The following is a 27777-nucleotide window of genomic DNA, read 5'->3' as shown; positions in this document are numbered from 1 at the left end:
GATGGACAGGTTGACAGACGAGATTAGACAGGAATCCCCGTGGACTATGATGTTTGCTGATGACATTGTGATCTGTAGCGATAGTAGGGAGCAGGTTGAGGAGACCCTGGAGAGGTGGTGATATGCTCTAGAGAGGAGAGGAATGAAGGTCAGTAGGAACAAGACAGAATACATGTGTGTAAATGAAAGGGAGGTCAGTGGAATGCTGTGCATGCAGGGAGTAGAGTTGGCGAAGATGGATGAGTTTAAATACATGGGATCAATAGCACAGAGTAATGGGGACAGTGGAAGAGAGGTGAAAAAGAGAGTGCAGGCAGGGTGGAATGGGTAGAGAAGAGTGTCAGGAGTAATTTGTGACAGATGGGTATCAGCAAGAGTGAAAGGGAAGGTCTACAGGACAGTAGTGAGACCAGCTATGTTATATAAGTTGGAGACGGTGGCACTGACTAGAAAGCAGTAGACAGAGCTGGAGGTGGCAGAGTTAAAGATGCTATGATTTGCATTGGGGGTGACAAGGATGGATAGGATTAGAAATGAGTACATTAGAGGGCCAGCTCAAGTTGGGCAGTTGAAAGACAAAGTCAGAAAGGCGAGATTGCCTTGGTTTGGACACGTGCAGAGGAGAGATACTGGGTATACTGGGAGAAGGATGCTAAGGATATAGCTGCCAGGGAAGAGGAAAAGAGGAAGGCCTAAGAGAAGGTTTATGGATGTGGTGAAAGAGGACATGCAGGTGATGGGTGTTAACAGAACAAGATGCAGAGGACAGAAAGATATGGAAGAAGATGATCCACTGTGGTGACCCCTAACGGGTGCAGCCCGAAAGATGAAGAAGAAGTAACTGAGAATTTCCCAGGTTTTGTGTGACAGAGACATTAACAATGTTCATATAACATAACTGACCATACTGAACATGCCTTTTCTGCTGTAATAATTTGATTTGTGATATAAATAGCTTCTAAACATTTTAATATATTCCACAATACAATTTTTTTTTTTACATTTGCCCCGTGTTAGTTATACCACAAAGATGGTGACATTTTGGATGTTTAAAAAAAAAAGGCAACTAGACTAACTAGAGCAACATTTATGTATTGGCCAATGTATATAATTAATTCAATTCAAATGCATAGATTAAGTGTAATTTCTAACCAGCTTAACTATGGAAAGAAAATGACATCCAAGTATGATTCGATTCTGTTTAATCACCTTAACTTTTTTAATATATATTTTTAGCTACCCTAATGTCACATAGTCCTTGGCATGTTACAAAAACCTTGACTTGGGTGGAAAGGTGATTTGACAGAAATGACATTAGCAACAAAGTGGAATCAAACCTACGATCTTAAAGTGAAATGTAACAATCATTCATGTTCAATTCTCATTTCACAAAATCCTACTCACAGTGAAACCTTAGATGTGTGAATTACTGGAAATTTGAATTTGTCTACTGGAGAATCAAACTTCAATCTTTCTTAGAAAAGCCCAACACCTTATCCACTGAGCCAATATCACTAAATCACTGAAAAGAATATTTTGCAAAATTTGTGTATAAATGATGTAAAATTGGTAACATTTAAAAAAATGTACATTTGTGTACATTGGTCTCAAACCTTTGACCATTTGATTGAACGTCCAGCACGCTAACCACTTGATAAATGCTGCTTAACTGTCATATGGAAGTAATTTGACAAAACTTCAATAGCAATTAATCAGTTTGATTTTTTTTTTATTAGTTTGTCAATGTTGGTCTTGAACCTTTGACCATTTGATCAAAATTCCAAAAGGCTAATCACTTGACCAACACTACTTATTTTTCATATATACAGTATGTGTATTGGTTAAAAGCAATAAATACATGTGTAATTGCTAAAAGTACAGTATATTATAAGAAAATGAGGAGAAAAGCCAAGTAAAATGACACCTTAATGAGAAATTTAAATTTGACGTAATTAACGTACAGATCCCGGGTCAAAACAGATGAAAATATTGCATTGTCACCAGATATCATTGGTTCAGTAAAAGTGGATAAAAAATTAATTACAAAAATTGACCAAGGCAAACAGAGAGGGCAAGACGAATAAAATTATGTAAACGTCTTACATGCTAACCACTTGACCAATGTTGCTTAATTTTCATATTGAAGTAATTTGACAAAACTTCAGTATCAATTAATCAAAATTATATCTTAAATAAAAAAAATTATGTTACATTGGTCTTGAACCTTCAATCGTTAGATCAAAAGTCCAACACGCTAACCACCTGACCTACACCGATAATTCATATTGTCACACTTCAACAGTTTTAAGGTAAACTAACCCTTTTCACTTAACTGTAGTCATGAATCCTTTGTTTATTTTGATCTTTGATCATTCTGATTATTAACTGTGCACTCTAAATACACCTTTGCTGAAAATTACTTTCTGTGTTCAAGAGCTTTCCTTAACCTTTATTATCATTAGGGAAAATCCCATTTTGTAGACCATGGTTTCTCTGTGTAATGTCTACACTAATGAAAATACTGTAACTGGTCAGCTCATATAGAGTAAGGCTACACAATTCTGCTATACCATGAATTGGACAAATCTGCAAAATATCCTACATGTTTTCATGAAGTCTTTCATTATTCGTTTGACATCTGCTAAACTCGGCAAGTAATCCCACTTTAGAAAAACAGTTGCGAGATAGGACTGCATTGCATTTATCAAGGTCATTTAATCATTTTTTAACCCTCCTTTACTATAGTAGGAAACAAGTGATAAGCAATTGCATCAGTAATCTCTCACACCTGCTGGAATTTGACTAATATGGGGATGCATTAAAAAACAAGCTTGGTATGGTGGTGTGTGTAAAGCAGTATGGTATGCTGGTGCAAATGAGTTTTCTTGGACCTCCAAGCTGTTTCATTAATGAAAGGCCCCACTCTCAGGTTTTAGGAAAAACTTTAGAAAAATAATTGTTTAGTATCTACACTCTGGTGCCATGTCCAGGTGTTGTTTCATTCTTTCACCTGATGACTACTGGGAAAGGCTGCAGCTGACCCAGAACTCTGCTTTGGATAGACAGGTTAGGAAAAATGGAAAGATGGTTAATGTCTATCTGGAGCTGTACATATGTTGTATAGTAAAGCTTTTTCACTAAAAAGAACAGACTCTTACCTGAAAGGGTAAATCGGCCATTGTTTTTGATAGATAATAGGATTTCAGACTATACCAATAATTAAGATGTTCTCTGAGAAAAACTCCAATTTCCAAAGGAACTGCAACAGAAAGATAAACCATTTTCAAATTCATTTCCACAAATGCCCAGGTGTTAATGTCTAGGGCCTAAAGCATTTAATTTCAAAATCTTAAGGTTGCTGATTCAAACAACCCAAGGTTGCTGTCAGACTAATTCCTTTAACAGCAATTTAACCTGTTGGTGATCAAACATTAGAAGAACGACATACAAAAATTATACTATGCCTCATATGGTAAACAGTGAAACTGGTTCAGTATACTAGTTCATGAAATTTGAATGTTCATGAAATTTGAATGGATAAATTTTATGCAAAGTGGACCGATAGTAAATACTACTAATAATAATAATTAAAAGTATTATTCATTACATTTATAATGGCTCTTTTCAAGGTGCTCAAAGAGCTTTACACAATGAGTGAGGAGCCACATGAACCACCACCAATGTGTAGCATCCACCCAGATGATGGAACGGCAGCCATAATGCACCAGTATGCTCACCACACATTAGCTGTTTGGCTAAGGTGAACGGGTGAGAGATACTTAGCCAATCAGAGACAGGGGATGCTCAGGGGGCCAAAATTACCAGGTTGTAGTAGACAATTTAGTCAGGACTTTGGGATACATCCTACTATTTATGAAGGATGACCAGGGACCTTTAATGACCACAGTGAGTCAGGACCTCATTTTTACAGCACTGTGTCCCCATCATTGCACTGGGGCATTGAGATCCACATTCAGATGACAGGGTAGGCACCTCACACCAACACCTCCTCCAGTACCAACCAGATTTTTTTCCAAGCACTGGCCAGGCCAGCACCCAAAGTCTACTAGGATCAAATCTGACCTGTGACACTGGATCATGTATTTAGTACCTTTATGTCCATCTAGATTTCTTTCAGGTTGTCCTCTTTCCTTTTACATTCTAATGGCAAACAAATGAGGCTGGCTGGTTATTTCTAAATCTACTTATGAATGATAGGACATTATCAAAACCTGGTTTCTACATTTTACTCATGCTGCAGTTTTCCATGATCCTGTACTGGAATATGTTAGATCAGAAAATAAATGAATTCACTTCTTGTAGTAATAGTGCAGACTCAGGTTAATTCATGTTTCAGGACAAAAGGGGCAATATATTCAATTCAAAGTTTGCCCCTTACTTTCAAAACTGTATAATGGGAATTCCTTGAGCATGGGAAAGGTGTTATATAAATGAAATGTATTATTGGTAGTAAAAGGTCATTCAAGTAATAGATTTATGCATTGTGAAAAGTAAGGGCAAACTAAAATATATACTGAAATATTGGGTTCTCTAATGAATTCTCTTGAATTTTCCTGACGTTTACAATGTGAAGAGGTTGATATCCTCCCAACCGGAACATGGATTCAATAGAAGGTACTTAATGATTTTAAAATTTTAGAGGGGAAATGTTCTGCATAGATTAAATAGCCTGAAATCTAATAAGTAAATATTTTCGCATTATACAAAAAAGGTGATCATTCTGACCCAAGTAGCCATAGGCTTAACATGTATCATGGGTAAAATAATCAAAGGAAAAGACTGTGACAAAGACAGGTGTAGGTGCAAGATCATTTTTCAGTGATATGCTAGAATTCTATGAAAAAGGAATAAAACTATAAGATCACAGAGATGCATGTGATTTATGAAAGCTTTTCATAAAATCTTCATTAGAGACTACCGAACAAACTATGAATTGGGAATTCAAAGTGCAGAATTTAGATGGGTGCAAAAATTGACATAAAGAGGGAACTATGGATGAATTATGGTGAGAATAGCTTATAATTAGGTGATCTTAAAAAGCAGTGTTTCTCTGGGATCAGTGCCAAATCGCTGCCCTTTTTAATACATATAAGTGATCTAGATTAGAATTAAAAAAAAAAAGGTGGTTAAGTTTGTAGATGATACCAGACTAGGTAGATTGGCAAATAATCTAGAATCAAATTAATCATTACAGAGGGTCCAGACAGAATATATGCCTTATCAGATTTGAGGTTGATGAAGCTTAAGGTAAATAAATGCAAAATATTACACATGGGAGGGAAAATTTTTAGATTTGAATACAAAATGGGAGGTTTGAAACTTGAAAGTATACCTTATGAGAAGGACCTAGGAGTTGTAGTGGGGTTATCACTGTGTACATCCAAGCTGAGTATAGAAGCCATTAAGAGGGTTAATAGGATGTTAGGTTATATAGGACACAACGTGAAAAGTACAAGTCAAGGGAGGTTATGCTTAGGGTATATACAATGAACTAATTCACTGAACTAAGGCCTCACCTGGAGTATTACAAAAAAGACATAGCAGCACTAGAGAAAGTCAATAGAAGAGTCCAGGACCAAGAGATACAGGCTGTGAATAAAGACTGAAAGATGTTAAACCTGTTCAGCTTTTGCAAATACTGTAGATATACTGAAATGCTTAAAATTATGATGAACTGTTACTTTAAAACAAATTCTTCAACAAGAACACAGGGACAAAGATATAAACTTGTTTAAGAAAAATTTATATAAGAAAGTTTTTCTTCAAACACAGAACCATAACCACATAAGAATGAGAACCAGCTCTAATATTTTTGAAGACTAAGTTGTAAATGTCACCCACTTTGCTTTGAGTGGAATCATCACTGCCAAATTTGTACTTAGAAACACAGACACAAAAAGTAGCCAGGACTGGGAACAGTTAGGTATGAAGATTATTATATTTACAATTTGAGAATGCAGAGGGGGATGGTTGACAAGACTTTCTCCGAAAAATACAGTCCGGAGACCTGCCGTTTGAGAAAACAATTAGAAACAAGAAAGAACTTCTTTAGCTTGCCGAAAGTGAATCTCAGATACAATGCCAAGTTTTAAACAGATGTTTCAATGTGAGCTCATTTGGGAGTTGATTATACAATAGTTTGAATTAAATAAGCTGTTAGCATTGCATTGAAGAGTTTCAGTCCTGTTACCATTTTGATCATTTACTTTTATTTTGCAATGTCTTTGTCTTCTATGCTGCAGTTTGAGGATTATTATTATTATAATTATTATTATTATTATTGTCCATGATATTGCTAGGCTGTGTGGATAAGTCTCCATGATATTGCTAGGTTGTGTAGGTACACTGTCAAACATTAAGACCAAGCATCACTACTATAGAAAAATAAAATATAAAAATATGAAGTCATAATAAGCCTGAGTGTTCACAGGTCTGTATTGCTTAAAAAATGCCAATCTCCTCAAACTTTTGCCATCCTAGATGTCTGCCTACTTTGCTTAAATAGTGAAATAAGTTATCAATGAGTACTGATATACAGAACAGCCAGGTCTGTTTAACATAACAGGTTCATTAAATTGATTCTACAATTAATTTTGCATGTAATTTCATGATTATGAAACATCAAAGTCTTGCAGGTTTATTTAGGATTTTTTATAATTACTTTTTTAGCATGGAAGACAAGGAACGTTGCTCCCTAAATTCTTGTTTACAGGTTTATTGGTGAAGGAATGCAGTGCTAAAAATGTGATATGCTGTGTATTTTCCACATGAAGTTGACTTAAAATGAACTACTGGATAGAAACATTACTGTGTTTTTACCCAACGTGATATGCTGTGTATTTTCCACACGATGTTAACTTAAAATGCACTACTGGATAGATACATTACTGTGTTTTTACTAACTGTAAACTTGCCCCTTGCCATTACCTACTAGTATCTTCTCCTTCCGGTTTCTTGATTCCTATGTCTTGATTCCTATAGATTATGTTGAGCATGTGCATGTTCCAAGAATAACTGTACAGAGTATTGTTTCTGTCTTTAAAGCATATTTAGGACTGCCATCATAATTAGCAAAGTAAGCATTGTACTCCCACAATAAACACAACATAAATGTCAAGAATCAAAAAAATGTCGGCCTGTGACAGATTATGAGCCCAGAGATGTATCTATTTCACTAGAGAACTTTATTGAAACACTAAATAACAGGAAGAAAATTTGGCATAGGAAAAATGCTTATAGGAAAGACTATAAACAGTGTCCTTCCTGTCAATGGTGTAAATTTTAATAGTGTTTCACAAAATCTTCTGCAAAGTGAAACTTATAAAGTTTCACTTTATACCACTGACTCATCAATATGAATGAGCATAATAATGATTGGTAGTATAAGGACCTTCAAAACTCAATTTGATGTTTTTTGAAGAAATTTGGTGTTCTAATCATTTTTGTTTTAATTGAAAATGACATCAAGATCTCCAGCCGCCTCAGACCAGAAGTGTGTGAGACATGCCCATGAGGGAAAACCAGATAATCCTAGGAGAAAAGCCAGTCCAGAAAGGTCAGAAAAGGGTACAAAAACTGCCCATTTCCTGTCACATACCTTCAAGAAAACACCACAAACCAAAACAAACAAGAGGTAGTACATCTGTATCTGGCACAAATAATAGGCTATTTTAAAATCATCTGAAAAGTAGGTGTTTATTTAACGAACTGTCTCGCCACTATAAAATAAGTCTGCAAAGTGCTGCTGAAAAAGGAATAAAAAGACTTAAGAAAAAATAAACGCTTCCTGTATATGCTTCTCTGTATAAATTATAACATAAAACAAAAATCTTTTGCTTACATGTTACTTACATGTTAGAACAGTGGGCATTAAAGCTGCGAACATGAGAAACAGTAGAGAGAGAAACAGAAAGCCATTGTTGTTGAGCACCATAGTTGCATCATTTCCAATTCCCTGATAAAGTAAACCTATCAAGATCCCAATACCAATGTGAGATATGAAGCGCAGATGAGTCAGGACCTGGATTAAAAAAAGATTATTATTTCAAAAATATAACTCAAAATGATTTACATAAATATTTAAAAGATTAAAATTAGATTTAAACTGATTTCAACAAATAAAATGTTCAAGTAGACAGCAAGGGATTCTACAGAAGCTCAAAAAGAATGTTTACTGTGTTATTTTGCAAAAGAATTGTATTGCATTATTTTGCAGCAGTATTGTGTTGTTTCACAAAGGTATGCCAGCTTGACTCTGGTATAATTGTGCACTGCTCACTTGCCTTGAGTCATCTAGTGACAGCTAGTAAGAAAGTCTATTCAACAAATGTAATTAGTATTAGTATGAGGTGACAAAAACCAAACAGACATTATAGATAAATATGTTTATTCCTACAATACATATTCTGAGGGATAAATTTAATCTATATTATTTACTCTCAAAAGGAGCACAATCCAGCAGCACTGGGTGAAGGGTAAGAGGCAACCAATTTGGACAATATATATGCCAGTCCTTTGCAGTGCAAAATCACACACCCTAAGAGAAAAAAATGTGTGATGTGTGGAAGAAATCTAGATGTAAACTACTAGTTCATTTTCAATCCACTTATTAAGACAGTTACAGTAAAGGGAATTGGAATTACATGCCAGTTAACAGCAATTCTACCCGAGGTTGAATAAAACTTTTGGTGATCATTATGAGAAAGAATAAACAGGAGACAATAACAAGTTAAGTAGTAAAGCTTAAGCCAAAGGTAAATGAAGTCAAGTTTGGGCACAAATAATTTATAATCTAAATAAATCTAATCTAATATAAAAGAATAATCTTGCTAAAGGAGCCAGAGTAACAAACTAAAGACTCCTTGAAAATTTCAGGCTTAACTACCTTGAAACTGCAAGAAAGCTTTTCCTATATACCAAGGTAGAATTCTACAGTATGTGACTGCTATATTTATACGAATTCAGACATTGTCCCTGACATGACAAATGTGGTCATGTGACATATATAGATGGCACTGCATAAACAAAGCCAAAAATAAATAGTAGTATAGTAAGACCCAAAAGTTAAAGTAAAACAAACTCTCCATGAAAATATAATGTAAGACATTAAATAAAAATCATCTATAAATAATGTTTAAAAGAAACAACATTCTAACAGTAATGCATTGTAGTAAAGCACACTTACAGAATCTCTTAATGTTACAAGAAGTGTCCTTCTGAACAAGATACTAAATTGAGTGAAGAAGCTGGCAGAGAAGGTGTGACGGATTTCTTCCATCGGTGCATCTTCATAGAAAACCTGACAACACTGGTATGCAGGCTTTAAAAGGAACAGAAAGCAAACTAAACAGTTATAGCAATGTTGTTATTTCTTCAAACATGTTAATATAGTTATTAACATATATCCATCCATCCATTATACAACTCGCTATATTCTAAGTACAGGGTCACGGGGGTCTGCTGGAGCTAATCCCAGCCAACACAGGGCGCAAGGCAGGAAACAAACCCCAGGCAGGATGCCAGCCTACCGCAGAGTTTATTAACATATATACATTTGCATATTCTCATTAATAGATATTTAAGTACTTTTTTTTCTTACATTAAAGTGATGCTAAAAACTGAAAAAAGGGTGCATTTTTGCAAAAGGCATTAACTTTGTTACTGGCACTATTATACCGTATTTATCATCAATCAGCATTCCCACTGTACTGTAGATACATGGTAGTCATATATAATGTGTTTTGATGGATGAGCATGTATAAACCTTTTTGCACTCAGGAATTCACAAAGCAAAAAGGTTAAGAAAAATGCTTTTATTCTATGAACAAGATTCAGCTAAATGAAAGCCATAAATAGAAGACATTGTAGAAATGAACAGAAGCAAGACAATGAAAATGAAAAAGGTACTGACTGGACATGCCATCAAATCCTGCGTATTCTGCAAGGTGGCTCTCTTGTTTACTCTCCACAGTAGCCTAATAAAGAACCTTACACCTCCAATCTTCACTTTCCAGATCCTCTCCTTCTTCTGAGACAACATACCCTTGTATCCTGGGGACGACTTGCATCAAGGCCATTTCTCCCACACCTGTGCTGGTGTCCTGGTTTAATTCTCTTACAAGGCACAGAGCACATATACAGGGATTACTTGTTGTTAGTTTGATTCCTGCTGTCTCCAGCTGGAGGTGATGCTTTGTGCCAATCTTTTCAGGGTCAGTTTGTCCGGCACGTGTTGGAAGGGTTTTTAGCATGTTTTCTGCCTTTTCTGTCTGGATGCTAGGGTTTTTAGCATGTTTTCTGCCTTTTCTGTCTGGATGCTTCTCTACTTTGATCTCAGCTTGTGCTTACAGCTTGGACTGCATTTTACAGTCCTAAAGATTTCACACACAGTGGTTCTTTGTTAGCATAAAAATTACAACTTAAGAGGCAGGCAGTGTGATCAGTCATCTCCCATTCGTCAGCAAGATGAATATGTTGCTTTATGTACAGTCTATTTTACTTATCCACTTTGCTGCCCTTTAGCAAGACCAGACTCAGTGGTTCAGCTACATCCACCACCATCATGGTCCAGCACTAGGTTACTCTTTGGAATATAAGTATTGCTCACCCTTTGTTATAGCAACATGCTAGGCAATACAGTTCCTGCATAAAGCAGAAGTTATGGCCAGGATAACAAAGAGCAGAGAGCAGATGAATTAGGTCTAGCATGTACAGTGGTTTGAAAATGAAGAAGTGGAGATTTTGCTGTTTCTTTTTGGGTGCATACGAGACCAACGTTTTGAGTCCATAACTGGTGCAAAGTTGAGTTATGGGTGTTGGTTCATTGCTCAAATGGGACAAATGGTGCCATGCTGAGACATCTTTGGATGCTATTTGCCGGTACTTGATCAGCCTCATTAGGCAACACCCAGAACCTGCATTCCAAAGAGTAGCCACGGGAGGATAATTTAGCAAAAAACACTTGTTTGTCAAGTTAAAGCAAACAAGTGCTAAGTATCTATCTATCTATGTAGGATAGAGTGTCAATCCCACTCTATCCTACATTGTCAAAACCTATTTCTAAAGGCATTTTAGTTTATTTCTTAATCTTAAGATTACTCAATATTCATCTGTCATGTCACAAGACACATGTCAATGTTGTAGTCTGATTTATCTGATACCTTTTGTAGCATCTTTATGTTGATGATTAACACAGTTGCATGGAAGACGTGTAACATTCTGCAATTTGGTGTGTACTACATGTTCAAGTGATATTTATTTACTGATTGATACATTTTTGAATGTGTTTAGTTCTTTTTCTTTAAATCAATTTGTACTGTGAAAAACCATTTATGTCTCAAATGCCATCACACTGCAGAAAGTTGAAGTTATTTAGTAGGCAGATTATGCAGAAGGATGTCACCATTGAAAAAAAAGTCACTGGGCTCAGATGTGGCAACAGTTAAGTTAAACAGTATTTTGTACAATTCAGCCTTCATATAGTCAGTCAGTTAGTCATTATCCAACCTGCTATATCCTAACACAAGGCCATGCTGGAGCCAATCCCAGCCAACACAGGGCGCAAGGCAAAAAATAATCTCAGGCAGGGCACCAGCCCACCACAGGACACACACACACCAAGCACACACTAGGGACAATTTAGGATCGCCAATGCACCTAACCTACATGTCTTTGGACTGTGGGAGGAAACCCACGCAGACACAAAGGGAGAACAAGGGCGGAGTGGTGGCTATGAGGCGAAGGATCTGCTCTGGTATCTATAAGGTTGCCGGTTCAAAACCCTGTCACTGCCAAAATAGATCCTACTCTGCAAGGCCCTTAACCTTCAATTGCTCCAGGGGTGCTGTACAATGGCTGACCCTGTGCCCTGACCCCAAGAGGTTTTACGAAAACTAACAAATTCCTAATACGAGAAATTACATAAGGCGAAATAAAGAACAAAAAAAAATCCATGCAAACTCCACACAAGGAGGACCCGGGAAGCGAATGCAGGTCTCCTTATTGCGAGGCAGCAGCGCTACCACCGTGCTGCCCTTCATATTTCAGGAAAATTAATTAACAGCATAGTAGAATCTCACTCCAACCTCCCACCTCCCAGTTCGCCATTTGGAAAGAAATGCACTTGCATAATGGTTGATCGCATGTTTTAATTTGTATTATTTATACTCTTTAACAATATTATCACTTGCTCCGAGGAAAAAAGTACATGAGAGCTGAAAAAGAAATTCCCAATGAAAAAATAAATTGCACTGTATATTGTTTGGTAATGATTAGAAGTTAGGCAGCAGATAAAATGCCATTAATAAGGAAGTCAAGAAATAATTACTGTACTACTATAAGAATGCTGTCACCATGAGTGTTGTAAAGCTGCAGTAAAGAAGCAAGGTCTTTTGTTCTGCTCTGCACAAAATGAAAAGTGCATGGTGTGTGGTTATTTTCATTTTATGCAAAACTTGAGTGTGCATGCAGTTTTTGGGTAGCTATGGCAATCAAGTCAGAACAGCAGAAAGATCCAAAAGCCATGTTTCTCTCATGTTGCCTAAACACAAGTGTAGGCTAGCCCCTGTATTTTTTGTCAAATTTGTGCACGCTTATCTTAGATGTCTGCCTTTTCCTAAAGTCTTAAATTACTTAGGACAACAGAATAGACTAATCTAATGTGTTAAGAGTATTTACAGTAGGACTCACTTCATCTTGGGGAAAATTGTGCCTAGTCTCATTTTTTTGTTCCTTTTCATTTGCTTCATTTACAGCATTCACAAGTAGAGAAGTCTGGTCTTTGTATTCTCCTGATGCAATCTCCATTACTAAATTGAGAAGAAACAGCAAAAATAATAAATAATTCTTTAAAATATAACTGGAAAAACTCAATGTCCCAAATATTAAAGTAAACTGTCACAAGGGCAGCCATAGCCACTGATAAACAGTGGCCACTTTATTAGGTACACATTTCAAAGTCTAAGTAGGACCTCCTTTTGCCTCCAGCATAGCCTGAATTCTTCAAGGCATGGATTCAACAAGGTGCTGGAAACACTTCTTAGTAATTCTAACCCATGCTGCCCCAGTACTATCATGCGTTTTTCCATGTTTTACAGCAACACATTCATAGTACAAACCTCCAGTAGCAGCTGCCTAAAATGAGCATGATTGAACAGATACCTGAGGGACTGTACAGGCTGCTGGAGTAAATTGAAGTCAATTTCATGTTAACGAAACCAGATCAAGATGTTGCATGCTTTGTGACATGGCAGTATCCTGCAGGAGTTACCCAATTGAAAAAGGGTAGGTTCGGCCATAAAATAATGAACTTACTAAAATGCTCAAGCATACGGTAGTATTTAATGATGCTCAAATGGTATTATTAGACATAACATGTCATGAAAACATTTCCAGCATCACTACCCTACCAATATCTACCTGTATCACTGACACAAGGTAGGATGGATCCATAGGATTCATGGTTTCATGTTTTTTACTGAAAATTATGACCCTATCATCAGCTGTTACAAATTGAACATCTTCAGACTAATGTTCTTTCAACCTTCAACCAGTTATGGTGATCACTTGCCCATTGTTGCTTCATTCTTCTGTTCTTAAGTTAACAGGAGTGAAACCTAGCATGATCCAGCACAAGGTATGCTCAAAGATACAAGGGCCTGATTTATAAAAATATATGGCATTTTCCTTAACTCAACAAGTTTGGCCATTTCCTTGACCATTTTAATTAAAAAGGTGTTTTTGATCCTACCACTTACTGGATGTTCTTTGCTCTTCGTACCCATCTCTGTAAACACTCAAGACTGTTGTGCTTAACAATCTTGGGAGACCAGCTATAGCCATCCGTCATGTCTAATGCCAAAAATCAAATTACTGTTAAAAGTTGCTAGGATTTTGTGTCTTGCCCATTCTAATACTTGGTCAAACTACAACTAGTCAATCTGACAAAGTCTGTGGCAGGCAATTTGTGTTAATGCACCTAATGAAGCATTCAAGTAATTTGTACATAGTCTGTCTTTGGTTCTAATACATGCCAATAATGGAAAAAATGATGGGAAGTTCAATTTCAAGTTCAAATGTATTAAGTCTATGGTTTTGCTGACATTAAAGGACTGATCAATGTATAAAACAGGACAGGTTATTCAACCCAACAAAGATCACCAATCCTATCCAACTAATTCTTCCGAAGTAACATCACTTTGTATTTTCAAGGTGCCTAAAGTCCTGCTCTCTACCACACTACTTGATAATTTATTTGTCTATCTAAAGTTTTAAAAATAAAGAAGCCTAAGTGGTTCTTCAAAGCAATGCCATAGAGGAACCATTTTTGGTTCCTGGAAGAACCATCTATTTGAAGGCTCCAGAATGAACATATAATTTTAAAATTGTAAAATGCCATCAACAGAGGAGAATTTTTTTTAAAATACCAATAGTTTCATGATCTTAAAATCACTCTTGGTGCATATAATAAACAATACAGCTAGCAAAGTTCATGCTTTCTTGATCTGTTAGTATCATGCTGGGTAGCTGACTGTACAATTGATGTTTTCTGTTTTTTCCACATTTTAGGTACCTTTTTAAAAAATCAATTTCAAATGCAAAAAAAAACATTCCCAGAATTAAAAGTTTTTGTCAAGCTATGGTTCTACAAGGAACCACACAATCCAATAAAGTGCCATTTTAAGACCATTTTTAAGAATGTATGATTTCCTGGGTGAAGAAAAATTTATTAACATTCTAAGATAATTAATCATAACAAGTTTCCATCTGTGTCCCAATGTTCTTGTTCAAGAAGTAATTTTAAAGTAACAGCCATAATTCAATGTACTTGTTTTATAATTAAAAAAACTTCAATTGTATCACTTCTTAAGTCTGTTTACTTAAGCTAAAAATATTCTACTCCTTCAATTTTTTCTCATAACTCGCAACTTGCAGAACTGGAATCAGGATAGTTTCTCTTTTCTGGACTTTCTAACACTATTATCTCTTATTATCTCTGTAGCCTGCAGAGGAAACTTAACTGCAGAACTCCAAGTGAGGCCTTTCAGTATAATATATAGATTAAGCATATCCTCACTTGATTCAGGTTAGACATCAAGCTATACAGCAATCAAGCTATACAGTGCCTTGGTGTTTGTCCTGTCTTGTCGTATTACAATTTAGAATTAAAATGGATTTTCATTTGGATTTTATGCAATGACCTTAACAATATAGTCCACATTGTTGAATTTGAATGAAAATAATATATATATATATATAAGCTGTTCCTAAAAAGCTGTTCTTTGGTGAACTCACGCAAGGCAAGTGCTCCCAAGGAGGTCAACATAAGAGCTATAAAGACACACTCAAAGCAGCCCTGAAAGCCTTCAACATCAATCCTACTAATTGGGAACAGACAGCTCAGGACAAAACCAAATGGAGATCGGCTGTCAAGAAGGGGGCTCAATCTTATGAAACCAGCAGGACCGCGGCAGCTGAACAACGTAGACAAGTCAGAAAAAACAGCATTAGACCGTCGTCTGTCGCAACCATTTCCTGTCCGCATTGCCAGAGACTATTCCGAGCACGAATCGGACTAGTAAGCCATCTACGCAAACACCCAGACCCACCCCATCCTTAACCAGATGACTAGATGGTCCTTGTTGATTTGACGGATGAACGAATCCAAATATGTATATGTATTGATCCACTTTGCTATGAAATTCCTAAATATGACATGGTCCAACCTCTTAACTTCAGAAGGCATATATTAGTTGATTAGGGTCCACCTGTGTGCAACTCAACAACACTTAGCAAGCAATATAAAGACCAAGGAGGACTCCAAACAGGTCAGAGACAAAGTGGTGGAGAACTATAGATCAGGATTGGGTTATAAAGTATCCTACGGAGCACCATTAAATCCATTATAACAAAATGGAAACGAAATGGCATGACTACATACCTAACAAGGGAAGGCCAAGGATAACAATGAAGGAGCTGCAGATATCCAAGGCAGAGATGGGAGTACCTATCCATAGGACCACTTTAAGCCGTACAATTCACAGAGCCTTATGGAAAAGTGGCCAGAAAAAAGCCATTGTGTAAAGAAACAAAATAAGAAAACACATTTGGAGTTTGCACAACAGCATGTGGCAGACTCTCCAAACACATGGCAGGAGGTTCTCTGGTCAGATGAGACTAAATCTGAACTTTTTGGCCATCATGGGAAACACCATGTGTGATGCAAACCCAACACTTCCCATTACTCCAAAAACACAATTCCCACAGAGAAGGCATGTTGGTGGCAGCATCATGCTGTGGGGATTTTTTCATCAATAGGGACAGAAAAACTTGTCAGGATGGAAGGAAAAGATGGATGGTACTACAGGACAATTCTTGAGGAAAACCTGTTTTAGTCTGCCAAAGATTTGAGACTGGGACAAAGGTACACCTTTCAGCAGGACAATGACTCTCAAGTTACTGGTAAAGCTACATTGGAGTGGTTTAAAGGAGGAGGTTGGGAGAATGCACTGATGCAGCATGTTACCACACCCACTACACGACAAAACAGAGGACAAACAGAGGATCCCAGATTAGGACCCAAGTGCAGCGGTGCAAAAGATGACAACTCAGCATCACACTAGTTTGAGTGGAATGGGTTTTTTTTAATAGTGGCCACCAATCCTGCCACCAACCCCCGAGTTTTAACTGCAGGTTGGAAGACAAGCTTGCAGGGCTGGATACAGGTTAATGACATACCCAGGAGAGAGCAAATTGCAGGTTAAGGGCCTTGCTCAAGGGTCCAACAGATTGTAATCACTTATGGCATTTACAGGATTCAGACCAGCAAATGTACATTTGCTGGTCCAGATCCCTAGTCTCCGAGATAGTTTAAAGGGAAACACTTAAATATCTTGGAACAGCCTACTCAAAGCCCAGACTTCAATCCAATTGATAATCTGTGGCATGACTTGGAAGACTGTTGTACACCAACACAACCCATCTAACGTGAACGAGTTGGAGCAGTTTTGCCTTGAGGAAAAGGTGAAAATCCCAGTGGCTAATAGAGACATTCCCAAAGATGCTTGCAGCTGTCACAATAAAATTATCTGGTAGATCATATAGTGATAACCCCTTCATAATCCTTTTTAATTCCAGGGGTAATGTGAAAAAACAGGAACAAACACTGAATAGTTTTGCAAGGCACTATATAACCTATCATTTTATTAGCCTTCATAATGGCTTCTGTACACTGCCTAAATGTAGATACTGTAGTGAAGCTATGATTCCTAGGTTCTTCTCATAAAGGGCACTTTTTCATTGTGCACTTAGATCTAATATTTTTACTTCCTATGTGTAATACCTTACATTTACTTACATTAAATTTCTGCCACAAATCTGCCCAAGCCTGTGTTCTGTCCAAGTCCCTTTCTAATTACTTGGCTGATTCTAGCTTATCTGCCATTCAACCTAGTTTGGTAGAAGAAGTACATATCATAAAACTGAAAGAAGCAAGACCATACCACACAAGAAAAGACTGCAAAAACCTGCTTGCATTATGCGTCTCCTGTGAAATGTGCCATATGAAAAACACATGATAGTCAACTGATATAAGGATTTGTTTAAATAAGTAAGAATAGAAGGCTGTAGGAAAAGGAAAACGTAAGCCTCACAGAATATACATTACTCTTACAAAATCTTAAGTAAAAAAATAACCTTTTCTATAAAAATATCTATAGTGTTTTTCAAGAGCGTACATAAATTAAACCAGTATAAATGTAACACTGTCAAGAAATTCAATTAACTATCTTTGTTTTATTTTAATGAGCTTAAGGATTACATTACAGCATATAAAATACAATCAATAAATTTCCAAAAGAGAGCTTATATAATATTATATTTAATCATAATCAGCATTTACTGCCTAACCTCTACCCATTTCAGAGAGTTATGTCAATAAAAGGCCGATTACAAAATCGTTCTTCACGCACAAAAAATGACTAAAAACAAATGCAGAAAAGTAGCAGAGGCCCAACATGCCTGTTTTACAATAATATAAAAATACATAAGTGAATCAGGTCATAAGACATTTTTCTTAAGATTTCCCTCAATACAACAGAACACATGATCACACTGTCAAATATGACTTACCTTTCATCCTATAGCTGAAATTTCTAAAGTTTGACCCAGTCACAATACTAATACTTACCCCTACATATACAGTATTCCCAAAATAAATGTAGTTATCTCTGCACATCTGGTGTAATTGTGATCTAAAATAATAGGCTCCTAACATAAATGTGCTTGTTGAGTCATGAATGGCTTAAATGTGTTTTTCTTAACAAAGGCATTTATTACCATTACTAACTGCCTGCAACAAAATGAATTTTTTTGCACTTATTAAATGACCAAGTACTTTTATTATACACAATTGAAGTTCTGACCTAATTGTGCAAAAAATATAAATTTAAATAGATTTTTTTTTTGCTTTCTGATGTATTTTGTATATTTTAAATGGGATTTATTTTTATAGTGGTCTTCTGAATTACTTTTATACACTTTCAGTATTTCTGCTAATTTTCTAATTAAGAACACAAACCAGTCTGCATGCTCTGAAAATATAACAGTTTCTTTGTGCATTAACATACCTTTTTTGTGTATTTACTATCATCTGAAATGCTAAATGCACATTCTGTTGTTACACTAGAACCAAGGTGCATCAAAAACTTGTCAACATTTGCCATCAAGAGTCAGATGGTCAATTTCACAACTTTTACATTTCCTCTATGTCTTGGAGAATTCTGTGTGTAGTTTTCATGTGTTCAAGCAAGTTCTCTCTGGGAATTGCAATGTCTTTGCTCTATCAAAAATGTGATTAATGTTCTCTCAGTGTTTGTAAATATGATTGCCTGTACAGTATATGACGGCAGTCCATCTACAGTGACAAGTGGCAAGCCTTGCTCAAGCTCCTTCCAAACTTCAGTGCAATATATGAAAAGATACTCAGCCCATGTTCACTGATTATTCACTAGTGAAGATGGACAAGATTTAACATAGTATCACAGAGATCCAAAGCCTTCCACAATGTGCATGTACATAATATGTAAATAGATCTTTATAGAGTTCCATTTGTTTAATTGTAATGACAGCAAAGCATTTACAACAAAAGTTACATTGAGGATCTTGTGTTCTCTGAAGAAATTTCTGAAAATAGTAATAATATACTACACAGCTCATAAATGTATACTCACACTTTAAGGGATACATTTGTTGTTTTCAAGCTGTTTGTGACAACAAAAGAAAATTGACTTATCACACATTCTTGGTACTATTTTCTTGAATAAAGACATGTTTCCTGTTTGCTTGTCTGTTTGCAGCGGCCATCATGTGTCAAGTTTTGACATTTCCAGTTTGTGTACCACCCTTAATTTTGGCACACATGCAGAATCATACTAAAACATATTCCTGACATTATTTCTCAGTAATTATTGCATTATTTCACAAAGATATTGCCTGCTACCACCAGTATCATCATGCAAGCACATATTTCAGTAGTCTAGTGACAGTGAGAGAGAGGTTAAACATGCACAAAGCATGCAATCATGTGAAAAGAACAGCAGGTTAAGATATTTTGAGGTGAAAAGTATACACTGGAGCCCCTGGTAAGACCCTGGGAAGACAAAGACAAGTATTGTAGTGAGGTGAAGTGCACAACCTCCTTTAAAATGGCAAAATCTTACAAAAAAATGTTATGTTTTGCTATTTTTCTGCCTAAACTGATATGGATATGCTGTTTTGTAATGTGTGTGTCATCTCAAGACGCAGGTCAATATGCGACAACTGTTGGCTTGAAAAATGGATGTATCCCGTAAGTTTAAGGATTTTGATTTTTAATGTTTAGACCTTGGCACCCTTCATCTCCAATTTAAGACACAAGAGCAGGCTGGTATTTTTTAACTTACAAAAAACAGAACAAAACACAATGTGACAAATTGATACCACAATTATGAAGAAATAACTTTTTGACTTATCTACTAAACATATGTTTTATACTAAAAACAGAGCTAGATTAACTATCCCAATTTCTGTATAACTTTAGTAAATTTCTACTCAGTACAGAAATAAAATCAGGCTTAAGTCAAAATGTAGTATTAAGTTCTGAACATGTGAATAAGAACACTTAAGAAGAAATTATCAAAAGTTTTAAAAAAACTTTACTTACTAAAGTCAGCTGGATTGTGATATGTGGGGCAGTGGAGACCAAGGTTCCCAAGGTACGAAACTAGATTTGAAACTTTGCCATTGTAAATACATTGACCTTGACTCAGAACGTAAAGCTGAAGAGATTCAAACACAATGACGTCAAAAATAACACAAGATGTCAATATTATTTCAACAAAGGTCTCTCATAATAATTTAATAGTACAATATACAGACAGAAAATAAAGGATGCACAGTACAGTACTGGAACTGTGTATATCCTGTTTGTTTCTATATTCCATCAAACACCCATATTCAGAACTATCCTTATTTCTGGTGGCTGGGTTATGACTATTTTAAAAGTGATACACTCCCCTTTAACTTATGATAACCATGCCATTCCTAAACTAAACTTTTACAAGACTGATTGACACCACCAGTGAAACCAGGAATCCATTAAGCTCATTGGGATTTAATTAAATTCAAGTGCAGGCTTTTGGTACAATATTACAATCATGAAGATAGTAATAAAATTATCTTTTACAATTGCATTTAAAGAAATTACCCTAATTAACAGTACACTACCTTGTCAAATAGCTCAAACAATTTGGCACTCGGCTGATGAATAGTGCAGATGACAGTTCTCCCGCCTTGAGCTAAAGCCTTCATGAGGGAAACAAGCTGCAAACTGGAAGAGCTGTCCAGACCACTAAAGTAGTAAAACACAGGAGAGATTACATGTTAAAACTGATACCTTATTTACTTGTATCTAAAAAATTCACATCTTTTAAACAATATAATATTCAGGAAGATTACATAAGGTGAATAACAAGGTTTTCAGACTTGCTAGCTGGTAAACACCAAACACTGTTACACAACTATGTGGCTGTAGTGTTTGTCAAGTACAAAAATTGTTTATGTACAGTATAACAGCATTATACAACATTCTGTCAATAACATATTATCTTCTTTCAGCTGATTGTGTTAGGTGTCACCACAGCGGATCATCTGTTTCCATATCTTCCTGTATCCGCGTTGTTCTCTGTTACACCAACTAACTAAAGTATCCATCTATCTAACTAGGCCAATTTTATAAATTTATCCTGTGATTGCCCTTAAAAGTTATTTTAGGGTCTTCACCAAAAATGAACAGGTTTAACCTCAATTTGGGCCTGTAGGTACTTTGCAGTTGTCTAGACTATGGAAAAACAGGCAAATGAAATTCATCATTAATGTCTGAGGTGTATCAAGATAAAAGACACAATCATTTAATGAAAAAACAAAGGCTGTTGATTAGGAAATAAAACTTTGGTAGAAATAGGTGACTCAATATTAGCCAAATTAAGAAAAAAATGGCCAAAGAAAACTCTAGAAATTAAAGCTAGAGTCTGTGTGCACAAGAAGACCAGAAATGAAGAATATGAACATTCTTCTAGGCAAAGACATGGTCAGACTGTTGCCTTTCTGAAATATTGGTAAACACGTGGACTGTAACTTCAACTGTATTGAGTTGAAGTCCATTCACAACATGCAAATTCAATTATAGTCTCTTTAGACAGAGGAAAAAAATAAAGGTTTTTACTTTGAACTACAGTTCATGTCCAGAGTTTTAATTTTTTTTGCATAATCTTCAATATTTCTATTTTCAGATTAACATTTAATGACACTGCCTTTTATTAAAGCAATAAACACAATCTTTCTACATTCAGTAGGCAACAAAGAAGAACTCAATAGCAAATTGCATTAAAATAGTCTGCAAATTGCAGAATTACTCTCATATCTTTCAGGAGAGGGAAATAAACACACTCTTAAGATTCAGATATATTCACTTAGATCGGATGCAGATTAAAACAAACAAGTTTGACAATGCATGCATGGCATAACATTTAGGTGTATTTAGCAACTTAATGGATATGAAAGTTACAACACTTTTTTTTTACTTTTTCTACATTGCAGAGTCAGTTATTGCATTTTAGCTTATTAAATAGTTTTGTAACAAGGAGTTATATTCAAAAGTAATAGATATAATCCAATGCTAGACTGCATTAAATTCATGCTTTTTTAGTAGCACTTTACAATGAAGTTAAAAATGGAGCAAAAATAGGCTTGTGGCTCAATTTGCGTCCATAAACAAACAGCAAGGTCCAATTCAAGTGATGTAAAAACAGCATCTACTGAGGTGAGTTAGGGGTGGAGGGCCTGTTAATAACTGGTGTTCTATATTCTTTAACATAACATTTTTGAAAGTACACCCAATAGAGTGGTATCCAATAATTAGCAATTGAAAATTTTCTATTAATACATAATGATCATTACTAACAATAACCTATGATAGGAGAAAGCAAACTAAAACAAGTTCCCTATCTAGCTATTCATATAAAAACACAGTAAATTCATTAAAATGTATTAATAGGTAAGAACTTGAAAAGTACATGATTTAATGTATAACGGGAATACAAATGGCACTTGATGGGCAAAAAGATCAAGGGCTTGCCACGATTGTTTGTGTACACCTGGAACTAAAAGATTAGGGGCTTAAGCCACTGAAGACTCCCATCTCCTGTCGCCAGTGCTCCATTTTTAAACCCTTCCTGTGTATATTATCAGTTAGGGGAGTTGAACCTTTCCTGTGTTATTAATTAGTTCAAACACCATTTAGCTTTAGGTTGATAACATCATTTTTTATAGTAATAATCTGCAGATAATACTTTTCAATCAATTCAGTCTTGTATGTGCTTACATAACTGATTTCCTCTTCCAATTAGTTCCAGAGAAGTGACTATTTGCACTCTATTAGTTAACTTACCTAAAGCAGCAGAAGAAGAGTGCTGCTGTGTGAGCTGTTTGCACGTGCATGCGCTCTGCCCGGCGTATGACTCATTTGCATTGGCCATCTGAGCGGCTGTCAGACGAGTAAAAGAGGAAAATATACAAAATATACAAGTTCAAGAATCTGCTCTCAAGGTAAAATTGAAACAGCAAACAAATTCCTAGCTGAAGTCGCACAGAACATTTCTCCATTTTAAGATGGATGAGTTTGCAAATTCACCAATGCTTCTCAGTGGGAGATTTTAAAACTTCGTACAGCACGATCTGCTTGAGATATCTGAATGAAAATTTAACTGTCTCAACAGAATTCTTTGAAGAATAACTGTGCCACATCTCAACAAAATTGGTCTACAGCGGGCCAAGTAGTTTCATCTGGACAAACAGACAAACAAACATGAGCTTTCGCAAAAGGTGCTATGAGTATTATATGTGAACATGCCTAACAAAAAAAGACACAAACTAACCTCGAAATATTTCATGTAGCATACCAGATGAAACTTTTTGGATAACATCAAGTATGTTTAAATAAATCATTCTACGATTTAAAGGTAGCACATTATCCTACCACTTCAGTGAGGCTTGATGTGATTTGTGAACATGAACTACAGTACAGCAAAGAGATAATGTTTCCATAAAATTTATGTAATGAAGGGCTCATACATTATATGAAATGTGACTTAATACTGCTGTAAAACAGCTTTTTGGGAGTGTTTTGCATTTTCATTTGTGTTTGTACTTTTCTGAAATTTATATTAAACAATAAAAAACAGTACTAAAATTGCCAGTTGTGAGCACAAGAAGTTAATGAACACAAGCAAACAAAACCAAAAAATGTCTTAGAGAGCAATGATACCTCAAGGATGAATTCTTGGCCTACCATTATTCCCACTGTTCACACACTCTAATTGTCTCATTTTCTGTAGCTACAGTATGCAGTAGATCCACAACTATGCTACTCTCTAGTGTTTACAATTACATACTATATAATATAATGCCTCTATTTAAATATCCATCAATCATTGTGAACTGAATGGGCAAATATCTCCTTACAATCAGTTAAATAAATACATTCTTCTAGCTGAATTTAATGAATACTTGTAAAAACCTACTATTTATACATACTATAGTATTAATATTTTTAGTTTGATAGATTTTTATACAGTGGCCTAAAAGCAGAATTGAGAATATAGTAATCTTGCCTAGAGAAACAATCCCACTCTGAACCCAGCACTGACATTCAAGTGTGAATTCTCGTTAAGTGTGATGTAAGAAGTAGTTGGAAATAGTAGATGCCCGAATATTTTTGTTGAATTAACATTTTAAGAAATGTTTGAATCTTTCAAAGCAATTACTAATTACTTGTTAAGCTAGACACTTGCTTTTTCTCAGCAATCTAACTAGTGTTTTGAGAAAGTGTAACCTGAAATAGAGGTTGTGTTTCAAAATCCCTGGAGGAGGCTTACTTCCTTCAGGTATAAGCAGAACATCTGTGCATATACTATATTTCATCACTGAGTTGGTTTCAAAACTGCTTCTTACAGTGGCATTCTGGTACAGTAGTATTAAAATTGGAGATGGCAATGACAAACTGAATCAGGAAGGCTGTCTCTTCCATGCAGACTGCTGTCTCACAACTGCTATAGTACAGGACACTGAAGCCCCGTGGTGCATAAGGAATACAAGGACAGTTCTATCATGATGCTCCAGGGAGAACTGTTACTGGTCTTTTTCATCAACTGCCACCAGATTTTACAACAAACACTCTGGCTGGATATTTTTTTCCCATTTAAATATAAAAATTTTAAATAAGATTATCAGCTATGGGGATTAGGCCTCAAAAATGAATTGTCATCAAGTTAAAGTACTTCATAGGATTCTTACCTAGTCGGTTCATCAAAAAAAATCACAGTTGGATTGCTGACAAGTTCAAGTGCAATTGATAAGCGTTTCCTTTCACCTCCTGAGAGGTTGCCAGAGCGGGTCTTGGAACACTCAAGCAGTCCCAAAGCACGAAGTATTTCTGATACCTATAATTAACAAGAGGAATACCATAAATAGTCCACTCTCTTTTCACAGTAAAAATATTTCACTAATGATCATATTTAAATGAAAAGGCCATTCATCCTTTTGGGTTTATATTTCAAAACTCTTGATAGAATATTAGAAAGTGCAGATGAGTTATTTACATAAGCTTGAAACTGTTTTTTTCTATTAGTCTAACTCGAAATAAACTTTAAACTAAAAACATTAAACTTTTACCTAAAAACCCTATTTTAACTGTTTTTTTTAAACAATCTGAATTCCAGGTTTTTATAAAATACACACTTTTGTTTTAAAATTTACGCTTGATCGGTGGTTACCAATATATAACACTTGTTACTTTGGAGATTTAGCCCAATAATTCGGTGCTCATTACAATATGAACTATGCTTGCAGTGTCTCTCTACTAGCAAGGTGCAAAAGATAAAATTTTTGTTGAAACATTTCTTTTAATAGAGAGACACGTATTTTATTAACATTTTCAATCATTTTCTAATTCTTGTTAACTAGACGTATGGCTCTAATAGTGAGCGGTATACTCAGTACTGCATGGTATGATTCTTTTTTTTAAATGAAGACATTCATAAAAAATATGATTTTTTGAGTAATCTAAATAGTGAAGAACACAATCTACTTTGTAGTGTTGAATCACATGTACAGGAAAGTGACTCAAGAATATGACAAATAGGTCTATAGAAAAAGTTCAATTAAAATATTATTCTCTGAAAAGTAATTTCCAAATAACACAGCAGTTATTGGGTTTATAGCCTCACTATAAACTACTAAATTAACTGGCAATCATAAAAGCAATAATCATTAATTACACACAGGAGCTTATTGATGCAACATATGTAATTGTATACAGGTATGCAGCAGTATGACCTAACAGGAGTAATCGTTAAAAAAAAAAAGCAAATGTAATGTTTTATGCATAAAACTGCACAACAGCAAATTTCTACAATTCATAATTTCAGATTTTATCTCAGGTGTCCTTGGTTCTTGCTCATTTTCTAAAATAAAATATAGTAAAAGCAGATTTACCATTTCTTTGCGTACGTTCTGCTTATCTTTAAGTTTCAAATTAGCTGACATCTGAAAAAAGATATATCAAGTTAAAAATTATCAACTAGGCAAACAACATTTTCCAAAGTAGATTACATTGAGTCATATTATTAATGAGATTAACATAGCTTTTTAATCATCCAGCCTTTTTGTGTTTCCATTGTAAGAAAAAAATGTATTTGTACAATGTACAGTATGTGTTTGTAAGATGTCTTCTGATTTTGTGTACTAGCCAAAAATAATGTTTGTTTATTTAATATATAACTTCCAAATGTTGTTTGGGTTTATAACCCCACTTTACTCAATACATACTCTTGAACTGAGAACAATGGTCAAAGAGAGTACACCATTCCACTGAGTCTCACTGTAACTGATGTGGCACTGAAGTGTCTGCTGTTTCCACTTTAGCTAATATACAATAGGTTTTTGTGTGCCGTGAGTACTGAAGTTGTTCTTCTACTCCAAATGCTTTCTGTTAAAGCCATAATGCCTCATTTAAACTGTTTATTTTTCCCAGAATTTAGCACTGTTCCAACTTCTATAAAACTTTGCTTTCCTTTAGTTCACCTGTCTGGACTCTCTTACCACACAACATAAAACAAGCACACAGTATAGATTACCATTGCTTGAAATTGGCAGAAAGTGCCATAGATCATTTTGTGGGCCTATGGCTGTAATAAACTTTTGACTAACACAAACAAACACCTAAAATGCAAGAGTACAGTAGAAGAGGTAATGTAACACCTTTTATGCAGGTATTTCCTCCTGCTTGTTGGGTGATATAACTACATTTCTGGTCACATTTCTGAAGACTAATTTATACTGAGGTTCTGTAGATAATCTAAAGATATCCCCAAGAATGTCTGGCAAAATTTAATTACTGAATTGAATACAGCACAAAACCCAAACTGAACTTCTTATAATCCACAATTACCTTAATTCTTGGTATGTTTTTATATATTTTCACATAAACATTGTTACATTTTGAAATTGAAATTTAAATATATAAAAAAAGAAAAACTGGAATTTGTTGTAAATTATGGCGCACTTGACAAATGTATGAAGAGAACACATGGGGATTATGTATATACAGATTTACATTTCAGTATTATAAACCTTTTATCTCACACCTTCTGACTGATTGTCACAGGGAGCCAGAGTTTAATGTTGGCAATGTCAAGAGAAAGGCAACTTTAGATAGTTAGTCTATTATACATTCCTATCACACAATCCTAGACGCAATCATTCTTGAGAAAAATTTATAGACATACAAATAACCATAAATAACTACTGCATTTTTTTATAATAAATACTAAAAAAAATTGACACCTTTATTTCACAAAATACTTACCATCATGGTCTCCTGGACAGTCAGGTGAGGTAGAAGCATGTCATGCTGCATGATGTAACGTGACAATTTTCTAAACGAACGTAGATTTCTTTGCCGTCTATTGATTAAAATCTCACCTCTCATACCTGTTTCTCTGCAGAGCACAAATTTTTATAATTTTAACACAAATAAACAGACCTCATGAACATATAGTTGACTGTGAAATTAAATTTAAAAAAACTGTTGCATACTATATCAATACATTCATTTTTCTTTACTCTTTACTCATATTTTCCTGGTCACTTTTTACAATTATGCCA

The 27777-nt window shown here is 35.3% G+C and overlaps 1 protein-coding gene across 1 annotated transcript in view; it reads right to left on the bottom strand.

Annotated features, from left to right (window-relative positions):
- Nucleotides 1–27777, bottom strand: part of abcg1 (ATP-binding cassette, sub-family G (WHITE), member 1) — a 69879-nt gene that overhangs the window by 29195 nt on the left and 12907 nt on the right. Inside the window, exons 4-12 of the mRNA XM_039746500.1 lie at nucleotides 27479–27611; nucleotides 26107–26157; nucleotides 24907–25052; nucleotides 20782–20905; nucleotides 20219–20333; nucleotides 12709–12827; nucleotides 9206–9340; nucleotides 7873–8041; nucleotides 3159–3259 (exon numbers count right to left, since the gene is read on the bottom strand). Coding sequence (XP_039602434.1) covers nucleotides 3159–3259; nucleotides 7873–8041; nucleotides 9206–9340; nucleotides 12709–12827; nucleotides 20219–20333; nucleotides 20782–20905; nucleotides 24907–25052; nucleotides 26107–26157; nucleotides 27479–27611 — 1093 coding nt within the window. The remainder of the gene's footprint in view (nucleotides 1–3158; nucleotides 3260–7872; nucleotides 8042–9205; nucleotides 9341–12708; nucleotides 12828–20218; nucleotides 20334–20781; nucleotides 20906–24906; nucleotides 25053–26106; nucleotides 26158–27478; nucleotides 27612–27777) is intronic.

Source organism: Polypterus senegalus, chromosome 2, assembly GCF_016835505.1.
Source record: "Polypterus senegalus isolate Bchr_013 chromosome 2, ASM1683550v1, whole genome shotgun sequence".
Lineage (NCBI taxonomy): Eukaryota > Metazoa > Chordata > Cladistia > Polypteriformes > Polypteridae > Polypterus > Polypterus senegalus.
This window is presented reverse-complemented; position numbering and strand designations above follow the sequence as displayed.